Here is a 24,747-nt window from a genome sequence, read left to right as displayed (position 1 = left end):
GGGGGTTAGAAAAAAAAAAAAAAAACTTCCACTTCGAAAAATAGTATACTTCTAAACATATTTTGAATGTGATTAGGGTAGAGTAGAGTCGGGGTAGCTTAGGGTTGGTTACGGAAATTTGGACCCATTTTGCTAAAATTACACGAGTGTAATCAGAGTTATGAAAGGAGGAAGTAGAACATTTTGTAGAGTAACTAAGAGGTGGGTAATTCCATGAGGCATAAAATAGAAATAGAATCCCCTGTTACATCCGGGATTCAAGAGCCGGCCGTCCTGACTGAAAATTTCATTAACTTCCTTGAAAACAAGCCTAGCAAATACCAGTACCTCAAGTCAGGAGCCAGAGATGGAAGAAAACGGATTCATTAACCTTTTTGGTACAAACGCTGTGCCACATATACCTAGGCTATGTTCTTGCATCAGAATGATTTTTGTTTCTCTTATATCCAGAGGGTTTGATGTTACAACAAAATGCTTTTTTCACCCTTTACGTTCGACGGTATAAAGTGATGATGTCCCTTCAAGTTTCGGCTTGAAATAAAGCCAGGTGGTTTAGAGTAGCATAGAAATATTTCTGTCTCTGCTTAGCAAAAGTGGAAGGAAAATAAAGTTTATCAGTATTATTTGTAGGTCCACAGTTCATGAGTACATATTAAGAAATGAACATTGTATCAATTTCCCCCTTCTCCTCTTCCCATTCCCCACCTTATAACCAGAATCAGAGTTGGCAAAAACCATGGTTTTTATTAAAAAAACAAAAAAAAAACCGGTTTTTTTGGTTTAAAGCAGGTTTTTATGGTTTAAATAATTTGCTCTATATATTCATATCATATATGGACAGAAATAAGTTTGTTTCGCCTTGATGTTATTATGCAACAACCGGGTTATGCTGGAAGTGGTCACATAAGCTTAAAGCGGAATAAAAACCGCTTCTCGAGTTACATCCGAGAGAAATTGTCCTCCATTTGAACTCGGAACCAGGACTAATTGGCCACAAATGCGATACGTCTCCCGACTCACTCACGAAAGAATCCTGATAAAAAATGCGTTGCACTGATCTTTACATGCTTCTTAATATAACTGTCACGAGTCATTTCAGAAGGACAAAAAGATAAACAGTTGCACAAGTGAAACCATTACACAGAATTACATATGAATAATTTCAAAGTACTACGGAGTACAGAAGAACTAATTTAGTTCAAGTTAGTTAACAACGACTTTTATTGGTCCAAATTAAAGAAATACACCGACTTAATCTGCATATCAATAAGAAAAGTGAATAAAGATACGAATTATTTGAGTCCACTTTGGCTCAGACTCATTTATACATAAATAGATACCAAAGATACTTATTTCACTAAATGCCTCTCGTGGGGTCTGTATGACCCCCCCCCCACACACACACACAAAGTACGGCATTTTCGATGTATTTTATCAATAGTAAACATTGAAACGAAACAATATTTAGAATTTTTCTTCGATTGCAATTACATAACAATAATAACAACTACAAAAAATCACAAAATAAACATTTATAAACTTTTAAAAAAAAGTTGCTTTTGTATTATAGGGCTAATTTCTTCGAGTAATGAATGGGGGATAGGTCTGAATATAATACGAATAATATACGGGAGTGAAACGTGATAACCCACAAATGTGTTCATCAAGATTTTACAAACACACACTTTTACGAACATTTTTTGTTTTTTGGTTTAAACCAGTTGGTTTTTTTGAAAAAAAAACAGCTGGTTTAAACCAGCCAACCATGACCAGAATGCTTTATATGATTTAGTTTTAAGACAAACAAGGGAAGTGAATGTTGTTTCATCTGCTATTTATGTGGATTTGTTGTATTTTTATGAGCGAATGGTAATATTTCTACGTACGTAACTATTTTAGATATTGCAACGAAATTTGGCGTACACATTATGTGTTGGGAGCAGTACTTTACAAGGTATATTATATTGGGGTGCCTGCAGCCGGGATCTCCAAAAATAAATTTTTGGAGGCAAATGTCCGTATTTATCCCAAGTTTACTTTTTTTTTTCGTACATTATGAACACATGCGCGTGGTACCATTTGAAAACTTATTTCATTCTGAAGAGAATGACGTATGAGACCTGATACTTGGATGATAGTACTATGCTTGGAAAGTACTTTTTTTTTCAATTTATGTAAGTAACTTTCTATTTATATATTGTCAAACAGGATTGAGAAATATTTTTCCTGTCGTAGCTATTCTAGATATTACAATTAATCTTGGCGCACCTATTACATACGAACCATAGTATTTTTCAAGATAGATTATATTTGAATACCTCTAGCCGCGTTCACTTCAGAAGGCGCAAAACTTAACAAAAGGTATTTTTGGAGGGAATTTTTTTTCAATTTAACGCAATTTTCCCTTGTCTCCTACGTCACGCATGTTGCTACTTGAAAGCTGTCTCATTCTGAAGAGAATAACATATGAACCATGATACTCGGATGAATGGTACTAAAGCTGTAACTACTCAACTGAAAGTTAAAATTGTTTTCTAAAATTGCAAGAATTTAAAAACGTTAACACTAACAAGGAAAACAATTTAATGTACACTTCTCCAAAATATAATTGCGCGCTTAAATTTTTTAAGTCCCTTAAAATTGTAAGTTTGGCAACAACGCATTCGAAGTAATAGGAGGGGAAGTCATAATTAAAAAATACGAGACTTCCGAACACAGTTCACAATTCGCTGTTTGAAATACTCAGCTTCTCTTTTGTTACTTAATGTAATGATGCTTTAGAACTAAATAGTACCTTATGAAATGCAGAAAACTTTGTTATAACCCTTTCCGCACGGGAGTAGAAATTTTTAGATTATTTTCATGAGACTGGTTTTTCCATATTACATGAAACATGTATAGAACATTTTTATTAAAACAATGCGTGGGTCCATCGTAGGTTCTGAGAAAGTGGACCCGCACAATTGTGCATGTTTTGAAGCCCTAGTGAGCGTGAAAAATGAAAAATTCTCGCTTGTGCAATACAGAAAAGCTACCCGCACGATTGTGCGGGTTCGGAATAATATAAAAAAAGGGCTGTTAAGATGTTAGTTATCTATCTATACAGCTGGTGCAAAGCTTTCTAATTGTTTCGATACCATGGATTTTGTTTCTATTTGTGGGGATTCAGTACTCGAACTCGGTTCGAATCCCACTGGGTAATTTTATTTATTTATATTTTGTAACTTTTCAGTTTCTCTTGCTGTACAATTGTGTAGTATATGTATTATACGGAGGTGACGTAAAGTGTACAATCTATGCATTAAAAATCCAAAGAAAATTCCTTAAAAAGTGAAGTATAAATTCGACAAAATAAGATATTAAAAAAAAAAAAAAAACAATGAAAATTAAAATAGAGTACGTGAAAATTCTTAACGAATAAAAAGAAAATATTAAATATATGACAAGAAGATGAGTCAAAGTAGCAATAGTAAAACATAACATGAAAAATTTAAAAAAAAATATATATATATATATATATATATATATATATATATCAAAGAGTATATTAACTATTCCAGTTTCACGAATAAATGTAACAACACATTTCCCAAAACCTGAGTGTGTGAACATTACAAGATTGTGCCGAATACACTGTGGGACGATACAGTTTTCACAATAAGGAGGTTAGCCGAGCGCCACACACTAAATGAGCTCCCTCTGGCTATACGGTTTGTGTACGCGCCTTTGGTTCGATTCATGTTCGGATCGCATGTTAAGCTAGATCTACGTCTCATATAGCCTCGTTGCTGAACGGAACACTAGACTCAAAATCAATCCAATCCAAGCCACGCACTAAATAGAAATGAGTGAAGTGCGTAAGCGTGTCAGCATCATTTTATCTCTGCAACTACTTCGCAACGAGGTCTGCCAATTGCCTAAAATAGGTTTAACTGAATGGCACTTATTTTCGTTACCCTGGTTTTAACCCGCTTTCAGGTAAGTGCGCGTCCGTTGAAGGAAATAACTGTTAAGATTTGAGTACCGGAGAGTGCTCCAGTGTAACTTCTGCCAATACGGCGTTCTTGGCTGCTGTGTCGACACACTCGTTTTGCCCTGAAACCTACATGTTCCGGGACCCAACAGACAACGACAACACAGCCCTGTTGCTGTAGCTGATGGCATCTCACAAAAATGCCTTGCCGTAGGGCGTGATTACTCTAAAGACATTATGCAGGCTAATAAAGCTTTCCGAGTCAGTGCAGATGAGCCATTTGATGCAGTGAAAGGTGAAGCACATGATCGAGGGCAAACTTAACTGCTGTTAGTTCAGCAATAAATACTGAACACAAGCGATGAGACTAAATTCCCAATTGTCCTTGTTTGCGACGAAGGTACAGCCAACAAAAGTTTCATTTTTCGAACCATTCTAACAACCGAACACATTAGAATCGGAGTAGTATTCTAGCAACGCTAGAAACTCATGTTGGTATTCCTGAGTACTAGTGTGTTGTTTGGTGTGTGGTGACAATCGAAAGTTGAGCCATAGTGGAAGAACACAAACACGTACAAAACAAAGAGACAGGCATACAAATTTTTGTTCTCTCGTGAACACAAACGTTCCATGGGCACGTTGCCCGACGACGTACTCCTTACTGGTCGTAAATCTGGTCACCATACACCGGAAAGCTACAGGGGTTCTGTTTGGTAGAAATGAAATAAAATGAAATCTTTGAGTTTTACGTCCCACAGTTATGCCTCTTAGGCTAGAGGAGACGGTGATGATGAGAAATGAATGAAATGGTGGAATGAAGAAAGTGAAAGGAAACGGAAGAACCCCGATGAAATCCACGCACACGGTGTTTGTCCACCACAAAGTTTACTTGGCGCAAGCTGGGATCAAACCAGGGACCCATGCACCAGAGGTGAACGCTCTACCACTGAGCCACCATGGCCCTTTATTATGCTTGATAGAGTCTTTAAATAATGTAAACGTAATTTTAAGCTTTAACCTTTTATTATAAAAAGAATTGTCTTTATTTTTTTTAATACAAAATTCTTGTTAAGTCTTTTCTCTAAAAATGTTTTCAGTGTACAATAAATTTGATGTTTCTCATAATAGTTGATTAATAACTTTTAATTAAATGGGATTTTAGCCTATAGTATATAACGAGCCGAAAGCATGTGGGAGCAGGTAATAACAATAAGAATAGTAATTCCATAATTAAAAGTCACAAATGAGTACTTGCAACTTCTAGTTTAATCATTAACACGATGTTATTCACCACATGTTGAAATTGTTGGAGTCAGACCCGTTGTGCCCGAATTTGGCAGTCACTCACTAATCTCCATCGTGTATTTCAGGTGGTTCATTAAGAATAAATCTTAATTTTTTGTATTGCTAAATTGACTAAAATAACGAATAGAGTGAAACCTGTCTTAACTTGACTTTTGGTTTCTTCTGAAAATTCAACCTGATGTAAGTTACCAACTCATAATAATAATAACAACGCGGTGACTCAGTGGTAGATCACTCAGTCCTAGTACGGGAGTCCCTGGTTCATTCGAGGTTCATAGTGAGCTTTGTGGTGGATAAACGTGATTTCCCTGGGTTTTCTCTGTTTCCTCCTAATGTTTTTATTCTCCATTTCTCTCATTATCATCGTCTTCTTTCCCCTTAACCTCTGAGCATAATCGTGTGATGTTAAAGCAATAATAATTATATTATTGTATTTTTGCAGTTCTACACATGTGTGTACAAACCGAGCAGATGGTTAAGTTAGATAGGTGATAACAGGTTTTACTGTAGTTTTTACGGATCATTTTTTAAATATATGTTTTTATTCTATATAGATGTCCCGAGACCCTCATGAAGCATTGCTTGATGAGCGGATTCAGAGAATCAGGAAAAAGAATGAGGAAATTAAGCAAAGACATATGGTAATGTGTGTGTTCCTTCATTGTTTGCATTGTTATTAAACGATCTCTTCTTAAATAATTATTTTTGTATCATAATAATTGATGTTACATTATAACTGTTAAATCTGCATGATAAATGTGCATGTTGTGTTTTTCGTAAATTAAAATAACTAAATTTAAATTCAATAAAAAGTTACGTTTTTTTAAAAAATTCATAATAAGAGCGTAGGTAAACCAATTAATGTATTAAGCTTTATGTAACTCTGGCATGAGAAATAACCGAGAATGCTGCAAATTCTTTAAACTTTTGCTCAAATTTGGAGATTTTTTTCAAGTTCAAGATTAAAATATGAGGTGGGCTTAAAATGTGGAGATTTTAAACTACTTACCTCAGGAAATGTGTCACTTCTCAATGTAATCTCCCCTTAGATATACACATTTTTGCCAACATCGAAACCATAATTCCATCGCCACCAAGAGCGCTTCTTAGGGGTGTGTTTTGACGATTGGAAAGTCGCTGATGCCAAAGCGGCTTCACTGGAAATTGAGCGTTTACACAAGATCTTTCATTGTTGGAACAACCAGAAATTACTGGGCGTGAGGTCTCGTGAGTTGGGAGCATGAGACACTATCTCAAAGTTGTTGTTACGAAGAAAATGATGAGGTACGAGTGTCCGATGGGCAGCACAGGCGCAACCTTCTCGTATCGTTTTACTTGTATATGTAATGCTCGAGTAAGCTTAGTATTCAAGATGTGTTCGTAAGATGCTATCACTGTATTGTCCCTGAAGTACAATCAGTGAGGATTACGCCTTCTCTGTTCCAAACATGGTCACTTACTGAGCACTTTCAATAACCTGAAAAATCTTTGGTGGTGGAGAATACGTATGCTTCCATTGTGGTGACTACCGTTCCTTTACAGGATTGAAAAGTGGTACTCATATCTCATCTATTGTGGCACTTGACAAAAAGAAAGCTCCATTCATGGCGTTGTCACGTGTTAACACTGGCACATTGTTACCCTGCGACCCTGTGGTCAGAAAATCAGCATTTGGTGAATACACCTTAAAGAAACTTTTCGTATTTTCAGATTTTCATGCCGAGTGGTTTCAATAAATTCCATGAAAATGCTAAATCTAGAGGCAATATCAGGCGCACTTAATCGGTGTTCATACATAACAACTTCCTCTGCTCTCGCAATCATGTCGGTCTAGCTTGTCCGTAGTCGAGACTGCTTGGGCACGTTACCACATGTCGTTTGTTCATCAAACTTTCGCACTCACGAAAGCTCTTCTTTTTATTATTATTATTATTATTATTATTATTATTATTATTATTATTATTATTATTATTATTATTATTATTATTATTATTATTATTCCTTATGCTTTTACTACATGTCTCACTGAGTTTAGGTAATTATCGGTAGGTGCTACACCATACAAATGGGGAAAACAGTTGATCACACTCTGTTGTTGCACGTTGAACTCACCATATGTAGTATCGAAAATACTACTCATTCTAGCAGTGGCTGTAGGAACTACGAACGCTGCATGGTGTTGCCTTTTCTTTCGCAAAGAATGTCCACGTATTTAGGATGAATTGTATCCTTCCATCTGCACACAGTGCAAGAAGAGGAAGTAAAAGAAATATTAGAAATTGAACGCACCTCGTAGGGTACGAGATGTATGGATATATTGGCAGTTAGAGGAAACTGAATTGTAGGGATCAGTGGTTCCCAAACTCTTTGGAAAGGCGAGTGAGCGGGCCAGGGGAGGAAGAAAGAGAAAAGTCTTTTCCTCTCTATCTTCTAGAGAGAGAGAGAGAGAGAGAGGAGAGAGAGAGAAGGAAAGGGATAATGTTCGTGAGAAAGTTATCCAGAAACACAGTATTCGAGAGAGAGGTTATTCCACCCTCCCTCCTCCCCAAAAGAGAGAGGTAAACTGAAGTCTGGAATGTCTAAGATGATTGACAGTAATTCTGGTGATGGGTACCTTATGGAGAATTCTCTTCCTCTCTCTCCTTTTTCGAGTTCCTTCCTTTCGAGCTAATAGTACCGATGGCATGGTCCATTCGTTTTACCCACCCAGACGAGAAGTCAGAAGATTGAGTGAGTCAGGGAAGTTTCTCTTTTTTTTCATTTCATTCTGTTTTCATGACGTTCGAAGAGAATGTCTGGGAAAAGGATGATAACCTCTTCCGCCTTGTCTGCGGATTGAGTCGCCCTTGTCTTCCCTTCTTTATATACAGGGTGTTTCGAAACAACACCGACAATGTTTAGGGCGTTATTCCTGACACCAAGATAAGACAAAACGTATAGACCAACCTGGGTGCACAAATGCTTCCTTTCGGAGTTTTAGGCTGCCGAAAACATGAAAAAATAAACTTTAAAGATCCATAGCTCCAAAACTGTGGGATCTACCGTAGTCGGATCAAGACTTCACTTAGAAATTAGTATGTGCGCTATCAAAAATACAAGTTTCAGAATCCTAAGGTACTCACGCAACAATTTTTATAGGGGGTTTGGTTACGGGCATATAATTTGAAGTACTCACCAACTACCTCTATAAAATTGTTGCGGAAGTATCACAGGATTCTAAAAGTTGGATATCTGGATAGTGTACATACTAGTTACTAAGTGAAGTCTTGACCCGACTACGGTAGATCCTATACTTTTCCAGCTATGAACTACCCCGAGGGAATCAGAAATCATCACTGGTTGCAATTACTATAATGAGATGACCATATCTCGCAATCCCTTAAGGTTACATACTTGAAATTTGTATTTGGACCTTCCGTTTAAAACAATTAAACACGTGTTTCAGCGGATTATTTATTTATAATATTTTACGTAGAAGGGTATAAAAAGGAGTGGGGGTACTAAAATGCCTATACGATGTGTTCGGATTTCGTGCCAGATTTGGGGGGGCGCGGAGGCTCAGTGGTAGAGCGTTCACCTCCGGTGCTTGGGGTCCCTGGTTCGATCCCAGCTCGCGCCGTGTGGACTTTGTGGTGGACAAACACCGTGCTCGTGGGTTTTCGCGGGGTTCTCCCGTTTCCTCCCACTTTCTTCATTCCACCATTTCACTCATTTCTCATTATCACCGTCTCCTTTAGCCTAACCGGCATAACCGTGGGACGTTAAACTTAAAGATTTCATTTCATTTCATTTTTTTCGTGCCAGATTTCGATCTATATGAAAAACACAGATGAAGAAACGCAAAATGTTACAAAATATATATGAAAGGGAAAGGCCTGTCCAATATTAAATATAACAAGTAGGAAAACTACCTTTTACAATGTGCGATGTATACATAGATTTTGAACGAATATGTTATAAAATATCTGTCACCTTTATTGGTACTTTTTCATAAGATCAAACCTTAGAACTGTTTTATTTTCCGGATGTTATAATTTGAGAAAAAAAAAAAAATCAAGGATAATAATTTTTCCATCGTTGCCCAGTGAAGTCAAACAAGTCAAGAGCACAAGTAAAGCAAGGTTCTACCACACATGTCATTTGTCAAGAAGTTGGAAATCGATCCAACGCAAGAATGCTTGTCAGTTAAATCATGCACAACTGAATACCGACTAAATTCTGAGTGATCTGACACGTTTAATAGTTTATAACATTGCCCAATTTTGTTCTAATTTCTCCTTGTGTTTCTTAACTTTCCTGTCTTATCTATGTTGTGAAATGGAAGTGTATATTTCAGGAAATGTTTCAGTATTAGTTTTTGCGGAACTATTATATATAATACCTATAATAAAAGTTATGGTACAGAAGAGTCACTGAAAGCAACAGTTACCTTACCAAAAAGCTTTAAGACTCAACATAATGCATGAAGTTGCTAGCTTGAAATTTATTGTGTGGCTTATTTACAACATTTCCATTTGAAGTACTACAGTAAATGTGGATAGTAAAGTCCTGACATTCTTAAAGGAAGTTAAGTGTTGTGTGTTACATGAAGCAGGGATTAAGCTGAAGTTTAGAATTATTATTTAGGAAAATTAAATGATAATTTTATTATTTTCATATCCGCAACAAAGTACGTTTCAGCTTTACTCTTCTCCGCATATTTATTTATTTAGACTATAATAATAATAATAATAATAATAATAATAATAATAATAATAATAGAAGGTTAGGATTTTATTCATCGACTTTGACGAGAAACGATGTTTTTCACACGGTCGTGAAAATACAAATAAAATTTGTATCAAAGTGGAATATTTTTTGTTCTATTCTTTTAATATTTTATTTTTTAAAAAACTGGGCCATATCTCTTCTTATTTTTTTGATATACGATAATGAGACATTTTTATTTTGGTATTTAGGAAGTTGAAGCAGATAAAATGAATGCCGACAAGTTTAGTTCAATTATTGATAATAAGCCCTCAGAGACAAGAATAGAAAAGCAGCCGTCTTTTAATAGAAGAAGTACTGGATCAGAAAGACCAAGATATCCCAATAAAGAAGTTAGAAGTTCTTATGAGGGTTCTTCTGGAAAAAAGTATTCTGACGTGTTTTTTCAGGTGAGGTGAATAATTTTTGATTTCTTCGTATGTTTGTGTAAACATTTGTAGCAGTACCGTGTTTCAGCTGTCTTACATGAAGAAAAAGTTACAATTACTTCAAAACATAAAGAACACCTATTTCAATTAAACTATATTTAGTTCCATAATTTAATTGCTGGTTCTCGAATACCGTTATTATCCAGTTATTATTCCACCTCCGGGATGTTGTTAATAGAGTACTATTATGGAATAGTATAGTGGTGAGAAAACGAACATCGGAAATCGATGTGCGTAACTGGTTTCTTGACTATTATTTGTCTAGTTTGCTGTTAAGATATTCAGATGTCTCAAAAGTGTGGAAAGACAGGATGCTAGTAACAAAGTACCGGATCGATCGTTAGAAATGCATAATCAATAAAATTACGTTATGTGAATTCTTAAGTATGTGTGTGTGTGTGTGTGTGTGTGTGTGTGTGTGTGTTTTTCATTGATTTACAATTCTTCGTGAAAGATACAATATAAATGTATACAATATGTTATTCCGTTAAGAAAACAAACCAACAAAATATATTCTTTTCACATTTTGCATTTAAAAAAGAGGGATCTTTCAAGTTTGAAATCAGTAATTTAATTTTTAAGTTCCTGTGTTCTTTACATTACTGATATAATTAATCAGTAATTTAAAGAATAAAATTCTCTTTTATCCTATTCTTTCCAGATTTTTATGTACCATTATTCCTAAAACTGGGCATCCACGCAGTTTAATCTATTTAAAAATGTATTTATATATACTCAAATATTTTGAATTTCAATTTTTTTATTTATTTTTTTACTATTATTTTATTTAACTTGCTTGTATGTTAGTTAGTCTTTTTTCCCCTTTCATTCAAAACGTACAGTTTAAAACAATTTTATTTCGTTATCAATTTTCCAGGGAAGTGGACCACCACCAGATCCTCCATATACGTTCTTAGCGGACAGAGAAAGAGACATGCAGACAAGACCCAAACGAGAAATGCAGCCGAGAGGTAGAAATCCTGACAAACCTTCTTCGTATGGAAGTAACAATAAAACATATAAACCTGAAAACAGTAGAACATTCAGGGTGAGCATATTTGTATTGTACAGTAAACTTGTGTTCAGGGAAGTTACTAATCTGTGTTATAGTTTTGGCAATATATGATTGGCTTCATCAGACACGTTAGCTGTACTCTACAGGTCATATGTTGTTTGATTATTTCCATTGCTTTCCTTCTTATTTTATTTCTTTTTCTCTACTTCTATGCCCATAATAGTTTGTTCCACTGAATATACAAGTTCTTTTGCACCTGTCTTTTCTTCTTTCACTTTGAACTTACATCCTGAACTAAAACATTTTCTTCTTCTTTCTTTAGTGCAGAGTTTGGTATTGTTATCACATCTTTAATCACTTTTCACTTTTATTCTTCCCATTCTTCTCTCCATTCTTTTCTTCTCCCTTTTCTTTGTAACCTCACTTTCTCCTCAAACAATTTTTCACATATTTACTTAATCTTCTTAATACTTCTCTCATAAACACTGACACTTTATATTAAACTTCTTCCTTTACCTTTTACCTTCTTTATAATTTATTTTTCACTACTTTATACTTCTCTCGTTCTCTCCATAATTACATTACATATATGTCGTTTTGCTGCTTTCTTCAGTAATTGTTTATTTCTCTGTGTTTCACATCTTACTTCTTTTTCCATTGCCCTCAGCTCTTTTGATGTCGTGTTTTATTCTGTCAGGTTCAGAAAACACTCGTCCAAAATTACAGTATTCTTCCTCTTTGTTGTAATATTACAGCTTGCAATCTCTGATACACAAGGCATCAGAAAACGTGAAAATATTCAATACCACAAACGAGTATATTTAATCTTAAATCATCGGATATTTTATTTAAAAACTGAATATTCGTATCTGTATGGTGTATTCTTTTATATGCAAGAGATTATGGTTGTAATTTGTAATTTCATGTATTTTGGCTGGATTATTGGACTTTGGCATTAGATGTGCGTATGGTTAGGATTATTGACCGTCGCATGCAAAAACATGGTGAAGGACTCAAGATAAAGGTACAGTGTTCTTTAATTTCTTTGTTGAAGTAATACAAAAACGAAGGTAAAAGACTTGTATCAAAATCATGTGATGTACAAATGCTGGACTCTCACATGAGGTTCACGTCAATGATATCCGCTTTGAAAAGTATAAAACCTTCAGAAGGGGCTCCTTTAGTCACCCTTCTCTTCACCGGAGTTTCGGCTCGTCGTTTTCGTAATTTTACTTGAAGAGGTCCGATCTGCCACCTGCGGTTGTGTCGCACAACTCGTCTTGTCTTGTCTATTTGAACTTAGTCTGACAAACGTTATATAACTTTCGTAAATCCTCTTAGTGAGAGTCTACGTTTAATAAGTCTTCAGTGTACAATTCGACGTTTATAAGTTCTTTGCAATTTTTCTGTGAATCTCCAATTGGAACTGTAAACATCTTCAACCAATAAATTGACATCAATCAATAGTTGAAATCTACGTTTCATTTCTCTGGACACTGCTGTACTCCAAGCGGGAGTCGAACTAGTGATCATCTGCCGACGCCAACCGAAGGTACGCTGCCCAAGCCGCTCGGGGCGCTACAGTGGTATCAAGATTAGTTGTTACAAATTTTTAATACAATAAATTTATTTACTTTTTGTTTTATAGTTTTCGTGTGAGAAATGTAGAAAGCAGTCTTAGAAAATCTTCCGAACTTCTAATATAAATAAAATAAAGAGTTTGTTTGTGTATTTGTCTGTCTGCCTGTGTGCGACCTGGGGACCAGACGAGTGAACCGAGAGTTACCAAAATTTGGTCACGGATACCTTGGTCCAGGCTCCAGATCAAGACGAAGCGTTTTTTTTTTTTTTTTTTTTAAATTTCGACCCAGGGGGTCTCAGGGAGGCGTTTACCGAGGCCCCAGACCAAGGTGAGAACCATGGGGCTTTCAGGGGGGCGTTTACCGGGACATGTAAAAGTAGTAGAAAATGACCGATATTAGTGTCGAATTCAGTTTTCGCGGTCGCTGAAATCAATGGTGAAACTCCGATCGCATTAACTTCCAAATTCACCCTATTCGGCTCCGGGCCGGGGTTCACCGCGGGGGAGGGGGGGGGGGTGATACCGAGACATGTAAAAGTAATCCAAAATGACCGATATTAGTGTGAAATCCATAGTTTTCGCGGTCGCTGAGATCAATGGTGACACTTCCATTAGCGATGGATTGCAAATTCAGTTACAATTGTGTGCGGCCGGGAGTCAGCGTGGGAAGGAGGAATACCGAGACATGTAAAAATAATCCAAAATGACAGATATTAGTGTCAAATCCATAGTTTTCGCGGTCGCTAAGATCAATGGTTACACTTCCATCAGGGATGACTTGCAAGTTCAACTACCATTGTATGCGGGCCTTAAGTCAGGGGGGGGGGATACCAAAACATGTAAAAATAATTGGAAATGACCGATATTAGTGTCAAATCCATAGTTTTCGCGGTCGCTGAGATCAATGGTTACACTTCCATTAGCGACGACTTGCAAATTCAGCTGCAATTCTATACGGGCCGGGAGTCAGCGGGGGGAGGAGGAATACCGAGACATGTAAAAGTAATCCAAAATGACCGATATTAGTATCAAATCCATGGTTTTCGCGGTCGCCGAAATGAATGGTAATACTTCCGCAGGCGTTGACTTCCAAATACTGCCCTCATGCGAAGAATGGGTATATTCAGCTAGTATGAAATAAAAATAAAAAATGACCTAAAGCCCTCTTGATGTCATTTCATTTTTACATTCTTATATCATATTATTACGTTACGGCGACTCTTCGACTACGGTAATCACTCTAATTATTGCTGGACTGACAGGGCACTTCCAAAATCAAATGATGTTTAACATCAATTAGTGTATATTTACAATCTTTTGATCTTGTTCAACGAAGGGTTACCTTTCTAGAACGGCAATAATTCAAAAACAGGAATTTTTTACAGTGATATATCCAAAAATTCCCTGTATTAAATACTATAAACAGCAACTGTACATCAATTCAATGCGTGTTTTCTTGGGATTCGAGGGAGTGTAAAACATATTTCAGGTGCAATTGCAATGGTAAAAATAATTATCTTTGGAAACCACTTTTACGGAGTTGTTTAAGCAGTTCAGATAAGCACAATAATAAGAACTGCAAACAATTATTTCCTTTATTTTCATTGGAATAATACGTAACATGCAGAATATCTTTAATATATATTAGCGTATTACAAATTTTAACGTTTGGTTTTCATACAGTGTTGCCACCTTACGGCCAAAAAGGGAAATATGGATATCAACTCAAGAAATTCCCGCCACTATTTATTTATTTTTTTAATTTTTTTTTTTACTAGGCATTACAGACGCCTGTTTTATACATCGCATAAAAGCTTATTTTATTATGATTCCAAAGAAGACCATTATTTTCAGTGAAAACTTTCGGAGTTCAACCATTTTCCAAGATGGTGGCTTGAGCACATTTATTTTTGGGTAATTTGTATAATTTGAACCAGAAAACTAGAATATTCTTACAAAGTGCCTTGGCTGTATGAATTTATTTTTCTTTTCTAAACCTCCATTTCTGAGCTTATAATAATCAAACTAATACTGTATGTGTGGTTCATTCTGTATTCTTTTAAATTCTCCACCTCTGGTTCGAGGTTTTTACTGCTAGTCACTAAAAACCCAGACTTGTATTTTATTCTACTTAGGTATTTTGATTATTATTGAATAACAAAATTTAATTATTTTCAGTCGAGAGGAAGAATAAAACAACAGGGTGGAAGCAGCCACCCTGAGTACGAAGCGTGGAGAGCAGAAAGAAATCGCATTGATGAAGAACGGATTCACAGACAGAGGACATCAGAAGGCAGTTGGCGGAGGGAGTGGGATAACGAAAAGATAAATCAAGAGTACGTGTGCTTTTCTGTGCATGCAGACTAACTATTATCATTGTTTAGGCTCAGGTGCATTCTGGCGTTTCTTTAACGTCTACAATTCAAAAGTTTCTTCCTGAGTTGTGTAGGTAATACTAGAAAATAATTACATGATTGTCTGGAGGGGTTTAAAATCTAGTTGTACTATTGGGGTGTTCGTTTTGTTCTCAAAGATGTGCTATAGTTAGAGAAAAAATTAACATATCACAGTTGGGAATGATGGTGGAAAAATCATTCGATTTATATATATGTCATTTAGATGGGGAGAATGCTTCTTACTTGTGTTTGCTTTTGAATTAGAAATACTTACAGTTTCAATTTCTGAGTAATCTGTACATTTTCAAGTTTTCAGTTGTTCCCTGAAACCTGGGTCATAGAGGATAAAAAATAAATAAATAAATAAATAAAAAAAATAATAATAAATAAAATAAAATAAAAATGTCTAAGTTGTAGAAATGAACGGGGTCAACTGGGAAGAGCAAAATGTCTTGTCCTGTAGGGACAAGCTGCATTTGTGCGGATCGGCTAGTTTCGAGGGGCGTCAAAATCTGTCATAACTATATTATTTAAAATAAATATTTCTTGCTGGAAACAGAGTTCATGATGATGGTAGTTAAATTTACTAAGCTGACCTTCTATTTGAATACAAATTCATAAATCATGTTTAGGTCGCATTAGTTTAAGGTCACATGGGGACAGTGACATTGCTAAAGTGTCATTTGGAAAGTGCTAAAGCAAATGGTCAAACAAATCTCAGCATGAATTGCTTGATTGTTGTCAAATACAAGAACTCAATTCTCGAACAGTGGAGAACACCTGTTCCGTTTATAGTGCGTCCAGTAAGAGAACGTCTCTGACAGCTCGCAGTGACATTGCCACTACTCGCGTGTCAAGGTTTTTTCGGTGAAACTGTAGTGGCAATTTAATTAATTGTATACGACAGAGTGATCGTGGTTGGTAACACTGGTATCAAAGTAGGGGCTGCAATGTCCCACCGCATGTGGTAAGAAACGTCAGAGACCATCTCTTGTTGGCCGTGCTATAGCTAGTTATCACAGATTTGATATGAAAACTAGTCTTGTTTTTGTCACAAGCAAGTTCCTTATCATGGAAGGTGGAAACTTTTTTTTTTTTTAATTTTTAACAGATGTAGAAGGAAAATCAAGAAATAAAGATAAAGAGCGAGTTACTGGAATTAGAAACTGATATATTAATATTGAAGCTCGATATTGAATTCTATAAAAAGGATTACCAAATTTCCTCAGTAGGTGTGTTTGCGTTATCTTTCACTGACATAATAGATTATTATTTAACGAAAGAAAAATAGACACGAGATTGTATTTGTTGTGTTCAAGCCTTTCTGAGTGCAAGTGCACTTTCCCTCTCCTTCGTTGTTCATGATGGAGTAGCATACTTAAAATCGTGGCTTTTAAGAGTTTTCTCTCTGTAGAAAGAGGGGGGGGGGGATGACGCCATTACACGGAGCGGCAAATTGCCTAGGGCCGATCTCTGTCTCGTGTTGTGGCGAATCGTGCCACGAGGAATTGGGTACACACAACACTAGACACACACACACACACACACCTATATATATATGTGTGTATCATTCCTACAGAGGGTGTGGGAAAATGATGCCCTCCCCCCCTTTCTAGGAAATGTGGTGCCAGTTGGAAAATGTAGACTTCGGAGGAATAACATACTACATGTATAAAATAAACTAATTATGAAATTTTAAACTTTATACTCAAGGTATGAATGACCAGGGATCATCAGCGACGGCCTTTACATAGGACGAGGAGGGCAACTGCCTGAGGTACCGCACTTCAGAGCACTGCCCTTGATCATAGAGGACACATGTATGGTCAAGTGCGTCATCCAATAAAATTACGAAGTTTATGAAGTCCTAATCGATTCGATCACAGTTTTATAAGTAGTCCATCTGTAGGACACCAGAAAATTCAGCATGGGTAAAAGTGTTCCTATTCCCTCCATCAGCGTGGAATCTGCGACTAGACAAATTGTCTAGGGCCGCTGAGCTCAGAAGGACCGCAAAAGAAAAAATCAACCTTTGGAACAATTTCAGTAGTGGATAGCGTATCAGGAGGTGGTGCAGTGACGGGAGAAGGGGCATTCGACCATAAATTTCCTAGGTCGCAAAATGCCTGAATCAAACATTGCCCTCCATCTACGTGTATTTGTGAGGCCCGTTGTCCTTCAATTTATCTTGTAATATTCTTTAGGTAAATTAATAGAGTTGTAAAATTCAAATTGTATTTTCTGAGCAGCCTTACGGAAGCGATAGCTTTCTGCAGCAGCATAGCGACGTAAAACTGAAACATTAAGGTTATTTTCCAATACTAGTTTAACTTGCTTTGGTGTGGAGCCAATTAATGGCAAAAGAATGTCGTGCGCAAGCATCAAAGTTCGCTGAAAATAATTTTATTATAAGCTATTAAAATCCATTCAGCGACTTGCACACAAGTGAGAATTTCTTTAAATGATCTGTTAACCAACATTTTCGAAACACCTCTTTCCGCTGGTATAATGGCTAAGGCATGGGCCATTAATGTACATAATTCTCGGTTCGATTCCTATTCGGAGAGCGTTGAAAATTCCAACGCATTGCGATGGTTCCAATTCCACTTAATTTGTAACTCCACGTCTTATATAAACTTGTTGCTAGAAAGGGACGCTAAACTACATAGAAATTTTCGAAGCCGTTAGGGAGTCCATAATACAGTGTAAGTAAACACACATCCAGATCCAGAGAGCGAGAAAAAGAGAGAGAACGCCGTAATCACCCACTTCTACTTGTCACTCTCGCGAAAGCTAAATACTCAATAGTGGTAGAGTTGCCAATGCAAAATCTGAATTTTACGCTAGTTTCTTTTTTGGGACATTAAACAAACACAAAATCCGACAAATAAGCAAAAAGAAATCCTTCTTCAACAGCATGTTATAACAATTTAACATTTTACAGAGGGAGTTCGAAAGATGTTTTTAAAATAAACAAGAAAGTAGCGTGTTTCTGGCACTTACAAATCTATCTTAAAATAAACTAGACTGCCAACCCTGAAAAGACGGAGACGCCAGCGTCTTGTGAAAGGTTCTAAAGGCGAGTATTTATTTGACCCTTTAATCGCGCACAGCTCGTACTCCTATGCTTTTATAGGTTGATGCAAGGTTTATGGATCTAACACAGGGACACTGTTCACGGTACCGCTAGACGGTTATAGATCTGTCTCTGTGTGTAAGGATCTAGTTTCAACTTGAAATATATATATATATATATATATATATATATATATATATATATATATATATATATAGGAAATTTTAGGTTAGAAAAAGACCTAAACTTAATGCACACACATGAAATTCTAACGGGTAGATGCTGTCTCCCTTCAAGCCTCGCCACTGATCTCCTGTGTAGTTCACTCTTCAAATGATAGTGTATGCTCAGGCTCACTGAAGGTGTATATATATAATCTTTTGTGTGGCAAGTTAAGTTTTGGTACTTGTATTGATACTTCTATTGTTCTAATATTTATTTACTTTTATCAGTATCTTTCATTCGTTATTTAACTAACCTTTATATATGGTAAACCTTGGATGTTTCAAGGTGATGAACAAATTTTTTAAAAAATTAATTTTATCCTGCATGTCTAAGGCTCGAGAAGAGGCCCGTAAAGTTGAAAATGCAATGGTTATTTACAAATTGAAATTTGAAGTGAAAACAAAACACAATATTTTAAATTCAAGAGTTTTACTTGAAGTCAGAAATGAAACCCAGAGACTTCCTTTTCTTTTTTCCTTTCTTTTTTCATCTTTTCTGCGTGTTAGCCACTAAACCAGTGGGCAGGGCGTAAATTTTTCGTGTTATAAAGAAATATCAACAATAGTCTGTTTTTTTTCTCCTATTTTTTTTTAAACAGCCATAGATTGAAGATTGCGTAAATAACAAGTGAGAGTCAGTGATTGTGGTACATTGAAACACAACAGAAACACCAACATGAAATACCTACTGTCACATGACAAACAAAAAAATGCACAACCCGACCTTTCCATAGTGAACCACATAATTACTTTTGAGCACATCTTTCTCAGCTACACAGGATAAGTTGTATCCACACTGCTCTTCCCCGGTGAGTCCGTTTCATTTTTCATATTTTTATCTTTATTTATTTATTTTTACTTCATATGTTCCTTCTCCATTATCAAAGCTCCAAAGGACAACCGAAAGCTTGAAAGTGCAAGATTAATCAGGAATTGGATTTTGAAATTAGTGAGAGAATGAGCTTGAGTTCAATTCCTGCTTGGAAGGGTAATTTTATCCTCAGATAAATAATAATAGTAAATGTGATATATTTATGTTCTGTGCAGTTTTCAATATTCGACAGAAACTCCGTGTGCATTGGTTTCCTCGGGGTTCTCCCGTTTCCTCCCACTTTCTTCATTCCACCGTTTCATTCATTACTCATCATCACCGTCTCATTTAGCCTAACCGGCATAATCATGGGACGTAAAACTCAAAGATTTGATTTCATTTTCAATATTCGACAGCTTTACCCTTCATAAATACAATAATTTTAAATTGAATCATTCACATTTATGCCTATTGAATCATTCACATTTATGCCTACTATTTTCTGATTGGAATATTCATTAATTTGTTTCACTATCCCGTTTATACTTTTAAAATTCTAAACGACTCAGTTCGTGTACGAAACCACATAAGTTATTTTGCAGTTTGTCATAATATACACTCGTGTTTTTAATAAAATGGCCATTCAACTACCTTTAAAAACGTTCATTCGTACAACTGTACGCCTAAAATGATTCAGTTTGTAATTTCTTTCCTTCCTTTCTTTTTTTTTTTTTTCATTTAATTTGTTTTGTTTTCTTCTTGTTTTCTAAAAAAGATGGATGGGTAGAATTTCTTTGGATAATGTAACTTAAGTTTTGTTCATGAAATTGTGTGTGTAAGTGCAATATTGGTAATGTGATTTTTCAGATATATTCTGAGTAATGAGACCGGACTAGCTGATTTTAGTTGAACTTGATTTTTTCGAAATTCATGTCAAATGTTTTAAAATTGATGAAATTAGAAGTTGATATTGTTAAAACATGAAGTATGATATATGTTTGGTCTTTTTTACTTTTCAGACAAATGGTAGAAAGATCGACATACCGAGGTAGACGAGGCAGTAGGCGTCCAGGCCAGCATTTCACATCACACGCACGAGGTGAGTTGGTCGGTAGTGGAAGTATAAGCTATTTCAATCCTAATCAGAGCTATTATTTTGTTGTGATATTTGTTATGTACAATGTTTGTGTTCTTATATTTAAAATAAGTAAATAAATAAATAACAAGTGATACCCGATTTGGGTACAGTTGGTGATAAGATGAAATATGCACTTAAATAATTACTTGCACTGAAAATAGTTTTTTCTTGTTCGAAATAACTGAAAAAGAAAACAACATAGGCAAGAATCCAGTTTTCTTGCGAGTGTACATTCAACACGTAGATATCTGACATATTAAGATTTTTTTTTTTTTTTTATATCTACTCAAAGAATCTAGCCAGAGTCAAAAACTTGTCTTAGGTACTGTGCAAAGTAATATATTCCTTTAACATTGTAAAATATGTTAGTTTGTAAAGATGCTATCTGAATATTACATATTTAATTAATGAATAGTAATTACTCTTGTCAATTATAAGAATCCACATGTGACATGATAATGAAATATTATTTTTCTTGTTATTCAATAGAGGGAACTTTCAGATTCAGCATTAAATTTCTTGTATTGTAACGAAGTTATGAGAACGATAGTATTTTGTTGTGGTATTTGTGTTACATTTCTTCATTATACTACTGTGTCTTTCAGACTTTAGTTTCCTCTCACAAAGGAGTATGAACCATAAAGATAAAGAACTGTTTGTCAGTGAGGGAGAAAATTCCATTCACTTGGTCCAAGAATTTGTGCCTTGATACTTAAGTTCCTATTGATTCTGAGATTAAATCTTCCGTTGGTTGATTGGATTTCACTTTTGTCTCTCTTTCAGCATCGAGACTGTATGAGACATGAACTTAAGGTGAAACTTGAACCACCGTAATGCAGGGCGCAAAATATGAAAGTCTGACCCACTCACCAATCCAACAATGTGGTCGCCATTATATGTCACGTATGAGAGACCCCCCTTCAGCCTTTGGTTTGACAAAAAAAGAGATTACATCAGGGTATAAAATTTAAAAACTAGACAGTTTGATTCAGGATAATCAATTTTGAATTGGGCAATTCATATACACGGTAAAAAATATTTTACCTTGAGACTTCACGTTTGTGTAACGGTCTCTCTCTGCACTGAAGTACCAGTTGTCGATTGCAGTTTCCGGATCAAAGTCCTTAAGTGAAGGGCCACTGATGTAGATTGTGAGAAATCATCCAGTGTGTCAGTCTTAAGTGGATTTCCGTAGGCGGCCTTAACTCTGTTGAGACTGCTGAAGCCTCTCTAATATGAAGCAGTACTCACAGGTAAAACTACACAAAATGTGACAATTGGAAGCAAATTTGGGAATCTCGTAATGAAGTTTTCGATTGAGGGTGGGAAAGGAGGGGGCGAATTACAACGTTGTGAAAACTTCACTTCCCATGTCCGTTGTTGAAGACTTCACATTCCGTGTTTTCTCTCACTCAGTGACAATTATTTTCGTGCGAAATAGAAACTGCGCTCCCCTGTGAGTTCAGGAAGAAACCATTCCTACTGAACACTGATCGCGAGCTCTAAATTTCTAGTCGTCAATAGCGACCTGCCGACTGGAAATTTTGCGCCCTGGTAATTCATTCATATTTCAAGGATCTTCTACTGGGAATTAAACGTAGAAGAACTTCGTGCACCAAAGGCACCCGCGTTAGATACTAAATGAGTGGGGAGGGCGTAAGTCTTTCGTGTTGTAAAGAATTATCAACAGTAACCTGGTTTTGATTCCCTACTTTTTTAATAAGAATAATAGTTGCTAGTGATGATGTGCGTTGTTGAAGCGAGCGATCCTCCCCCTCATTAATTTCAACCCTGAATTATGGGAGGAAGCCTCTAATAGCCGACAAAATACACACAGTGTTCAATAAAAATCTGTGTGTGTTTAAGAAATAATCAGAAAAAATGTGTTATATAAAATTCGGGATAACGTGTTCCCTCAATGTTCGCACATTTCAACTGCACGCAATTGTGATGATTGGAAATTCACAGAAAAAGTTAGGTCATATTCTACAAAATTGTACTTTTTACGAAAATTATAACAGAATTTTTATTTAAATCTTCCGGAGAGGGGTAGCGAGTCCTGATATTTAATTGACTTCAACTGCAAAAGTGGCGATTATCCAAACACATCAATAAACACAAATATCACATTGTGTTAAAAGGTAATATTTACGTAAGTTATCATAGAACACATATTCGCTCTCTCATTCTCATTGGATTTCAAATCGAAGAAAATAGAATGATTTTGAAGCTATATTCCATGAAAATTTAATATTTTAACGAAAGATATCTTGGATCATATCTTTTAATCTGAGAGGGAAGGAGGGAGAATTATTCATACCACATTAGGGGACCAAATTCACTCCTCATTCTTAAATAATTTTAATCCCAAGCACAGGGGATTATAGAAAAGAATTAAGGAAAATACACATAATATTGTATTAAAACCAAATGAGTTTTTTTATATAAGTTATCGTAAAATTAATAAAAAATTCTAGGGGCAGGGATTCCACTACTTTGTTGTTTACTGATTTGAACTCCGTGCAAGATGAGCGAAACCTTAAAGAAAATATACGACATATGTTATCAAAATCAAACAGTTGTAACGGAAATGATCGTGGAACGTATTTTTTAAATTGGAAAGGCGAGTAATCGATTCCACAGGAAGGAACTGTATTCACTGCTTATTCTTAATTAATTTTAATCCCAAGCACTGAGGATTAGAGAAAAGAATCAAAGAAAATATACTTTATGTTGTACCAAAATCGAATGATTTTTAGAAAATTTACCGTGAAACTCGAAAAGAAATGGGAGGGGATGAAGTTCTAGAAAGGTAAATTCAGTATTTTATTTTTTCTGGTAGATAGAGTTTTAGAAAGGTAAATCAATTTTTTTTTCTGATTTTAACTTTCTGCAGATGGGATGATTGGAAGTCCTCAAAGAAATGTTGGAAAGTGTGCATTCAGTTCTGTCATAATCGACAACACTTTACGTGGGTTATATCTGAAAATTGTCTTGCATGTACACTCATGTCCAAAATGATTGGCGCATATCTATAACTGTCTTCTTGTAAGAATATAGTTTGATAATGATTGTGCAGGGTACTTTTAATACTGATACTATGTGTATAATCGGAAAATGTATATTTGGTAGATTTCATAGGAAAAGAATTAAAAATACGAACATTAGAATGAGTTAAACAAAATGTTGCTAAAAGAATAAGGAAGTTTTATTGTTCTTATTTAGTGCTCTGTTGACATGAAATTTGCCACATGCATGTCTTTGCCGATTATACACATACTAAAGTGGATTTTACTCTAGGAATTCACATATTAAGTTTGATCAAAATCTGGTAAATTTTATGAGGGTTACCGTGGAACAGACGAACGGACAGAGTAGTGGCAGTGTCTGGTTCAGTCTTATAAACACCAGCGTAGGGTGACTTTCTTGTAAGACCAGCCTTGCACTTAAGGCCTGTCCGTTTATTACCCAACATGTTTATATATGGAACCTTTACGAGAATCTTTAAATGAAATCCCATACAGTCTCAATTCCTTGGCTCTTAGAGTTATTGGTACACTTTGCGAGTGGAAACCTACCAGCATATGCAATGATAGCATCTGAACGTTGTAAAGCAAGCGCACCTCCCCCTTAAAGAACATAGTCCCAAGTTACCGAATACTACAATGTGACCACAACTTGGGAGATTCCAACTCAAACAAGGATCCCGTTACCGTTCTCCAATGTCGTTCAACCGGCGCCAGGAAGTGTTGTGCAGGTGCCCATCCAACCACCTGGGCCTAAGGGCACGCTTTAGTCGCCCATTTGAAAGGTATCCTGAAGGCTTCCATGCCATGGTAGGGATGACAAGGTCCTAACACCTGCCTACTTTATTTTACAGAAGAGGTTGATACCAATAGATTACCGGTACTGATGTTGTCCGTCTGCGCTAACCATATATTCCCATTTGGAAGGCACCAGTCGCTTCCTCCGGTAGGTGTGGCTACAATAGACTATCTCAGTCATAACCGTGGTAAGGTACCACGTACACTC

General features: G+C 36.0%; 1 protein-coding gene across 2 annotated transcripts in view; it reads left to right on the top strand.

Annotated features, from left to right (window-relative positions):
- Positions 1-24,747, top strand: part of LOC145685978 (uncharacterized) — a 58,258-nt gene that overhangs the window by 2,945 nt on the left and 30,566 nt on the right. Inside the window, exons 2-6 of one of the 2 annotated variants that reach the window (XM_081758779.1) lie at positions 5,833-5,919; positions 10,237-10,434; positions 11,351-11,521; positions 15,249-15,406; positions 20,597-20,676. In XM_081758779.1, the coding sequence (XP_081614905.1) occupies positions 5,833-5,919; positions 10,237-10,434; positions 11,351-11,521; positions 15,249-15,406; positions 20,597-20,676 (694 nt within the window). The remainder of the gene's footprint in view (positions 1-5,832; positions 5,920-10,236; positions 10,435-11,350; positions 11,522-15,248; positions 15,407-20,596; positions 20,677-24,747) is intronic. The other variant, XM_081758780.1, reaches the window with a different exon arrangement.

Source organism: Thermobia domestica, chromosome 5 (assembly GCF_964235325.1).
Source record: "Thermobia domestica chromosome 5, izTheDome1.hap1.1, whole genome shotgun sequence".
Taxonomy (NCBI): domain Eukaryota; kingdom Metazoa; phylum Arthropoda; class Insecta; order Zygentoma; family Lepismatidae; genus Thermobia; species Thermobia domestica.
The sequence above is the reverse complement of the archived record's forward strand: the minus strand, read 5'-3'. Positions and strand labels throughout refer to the sequence as shown.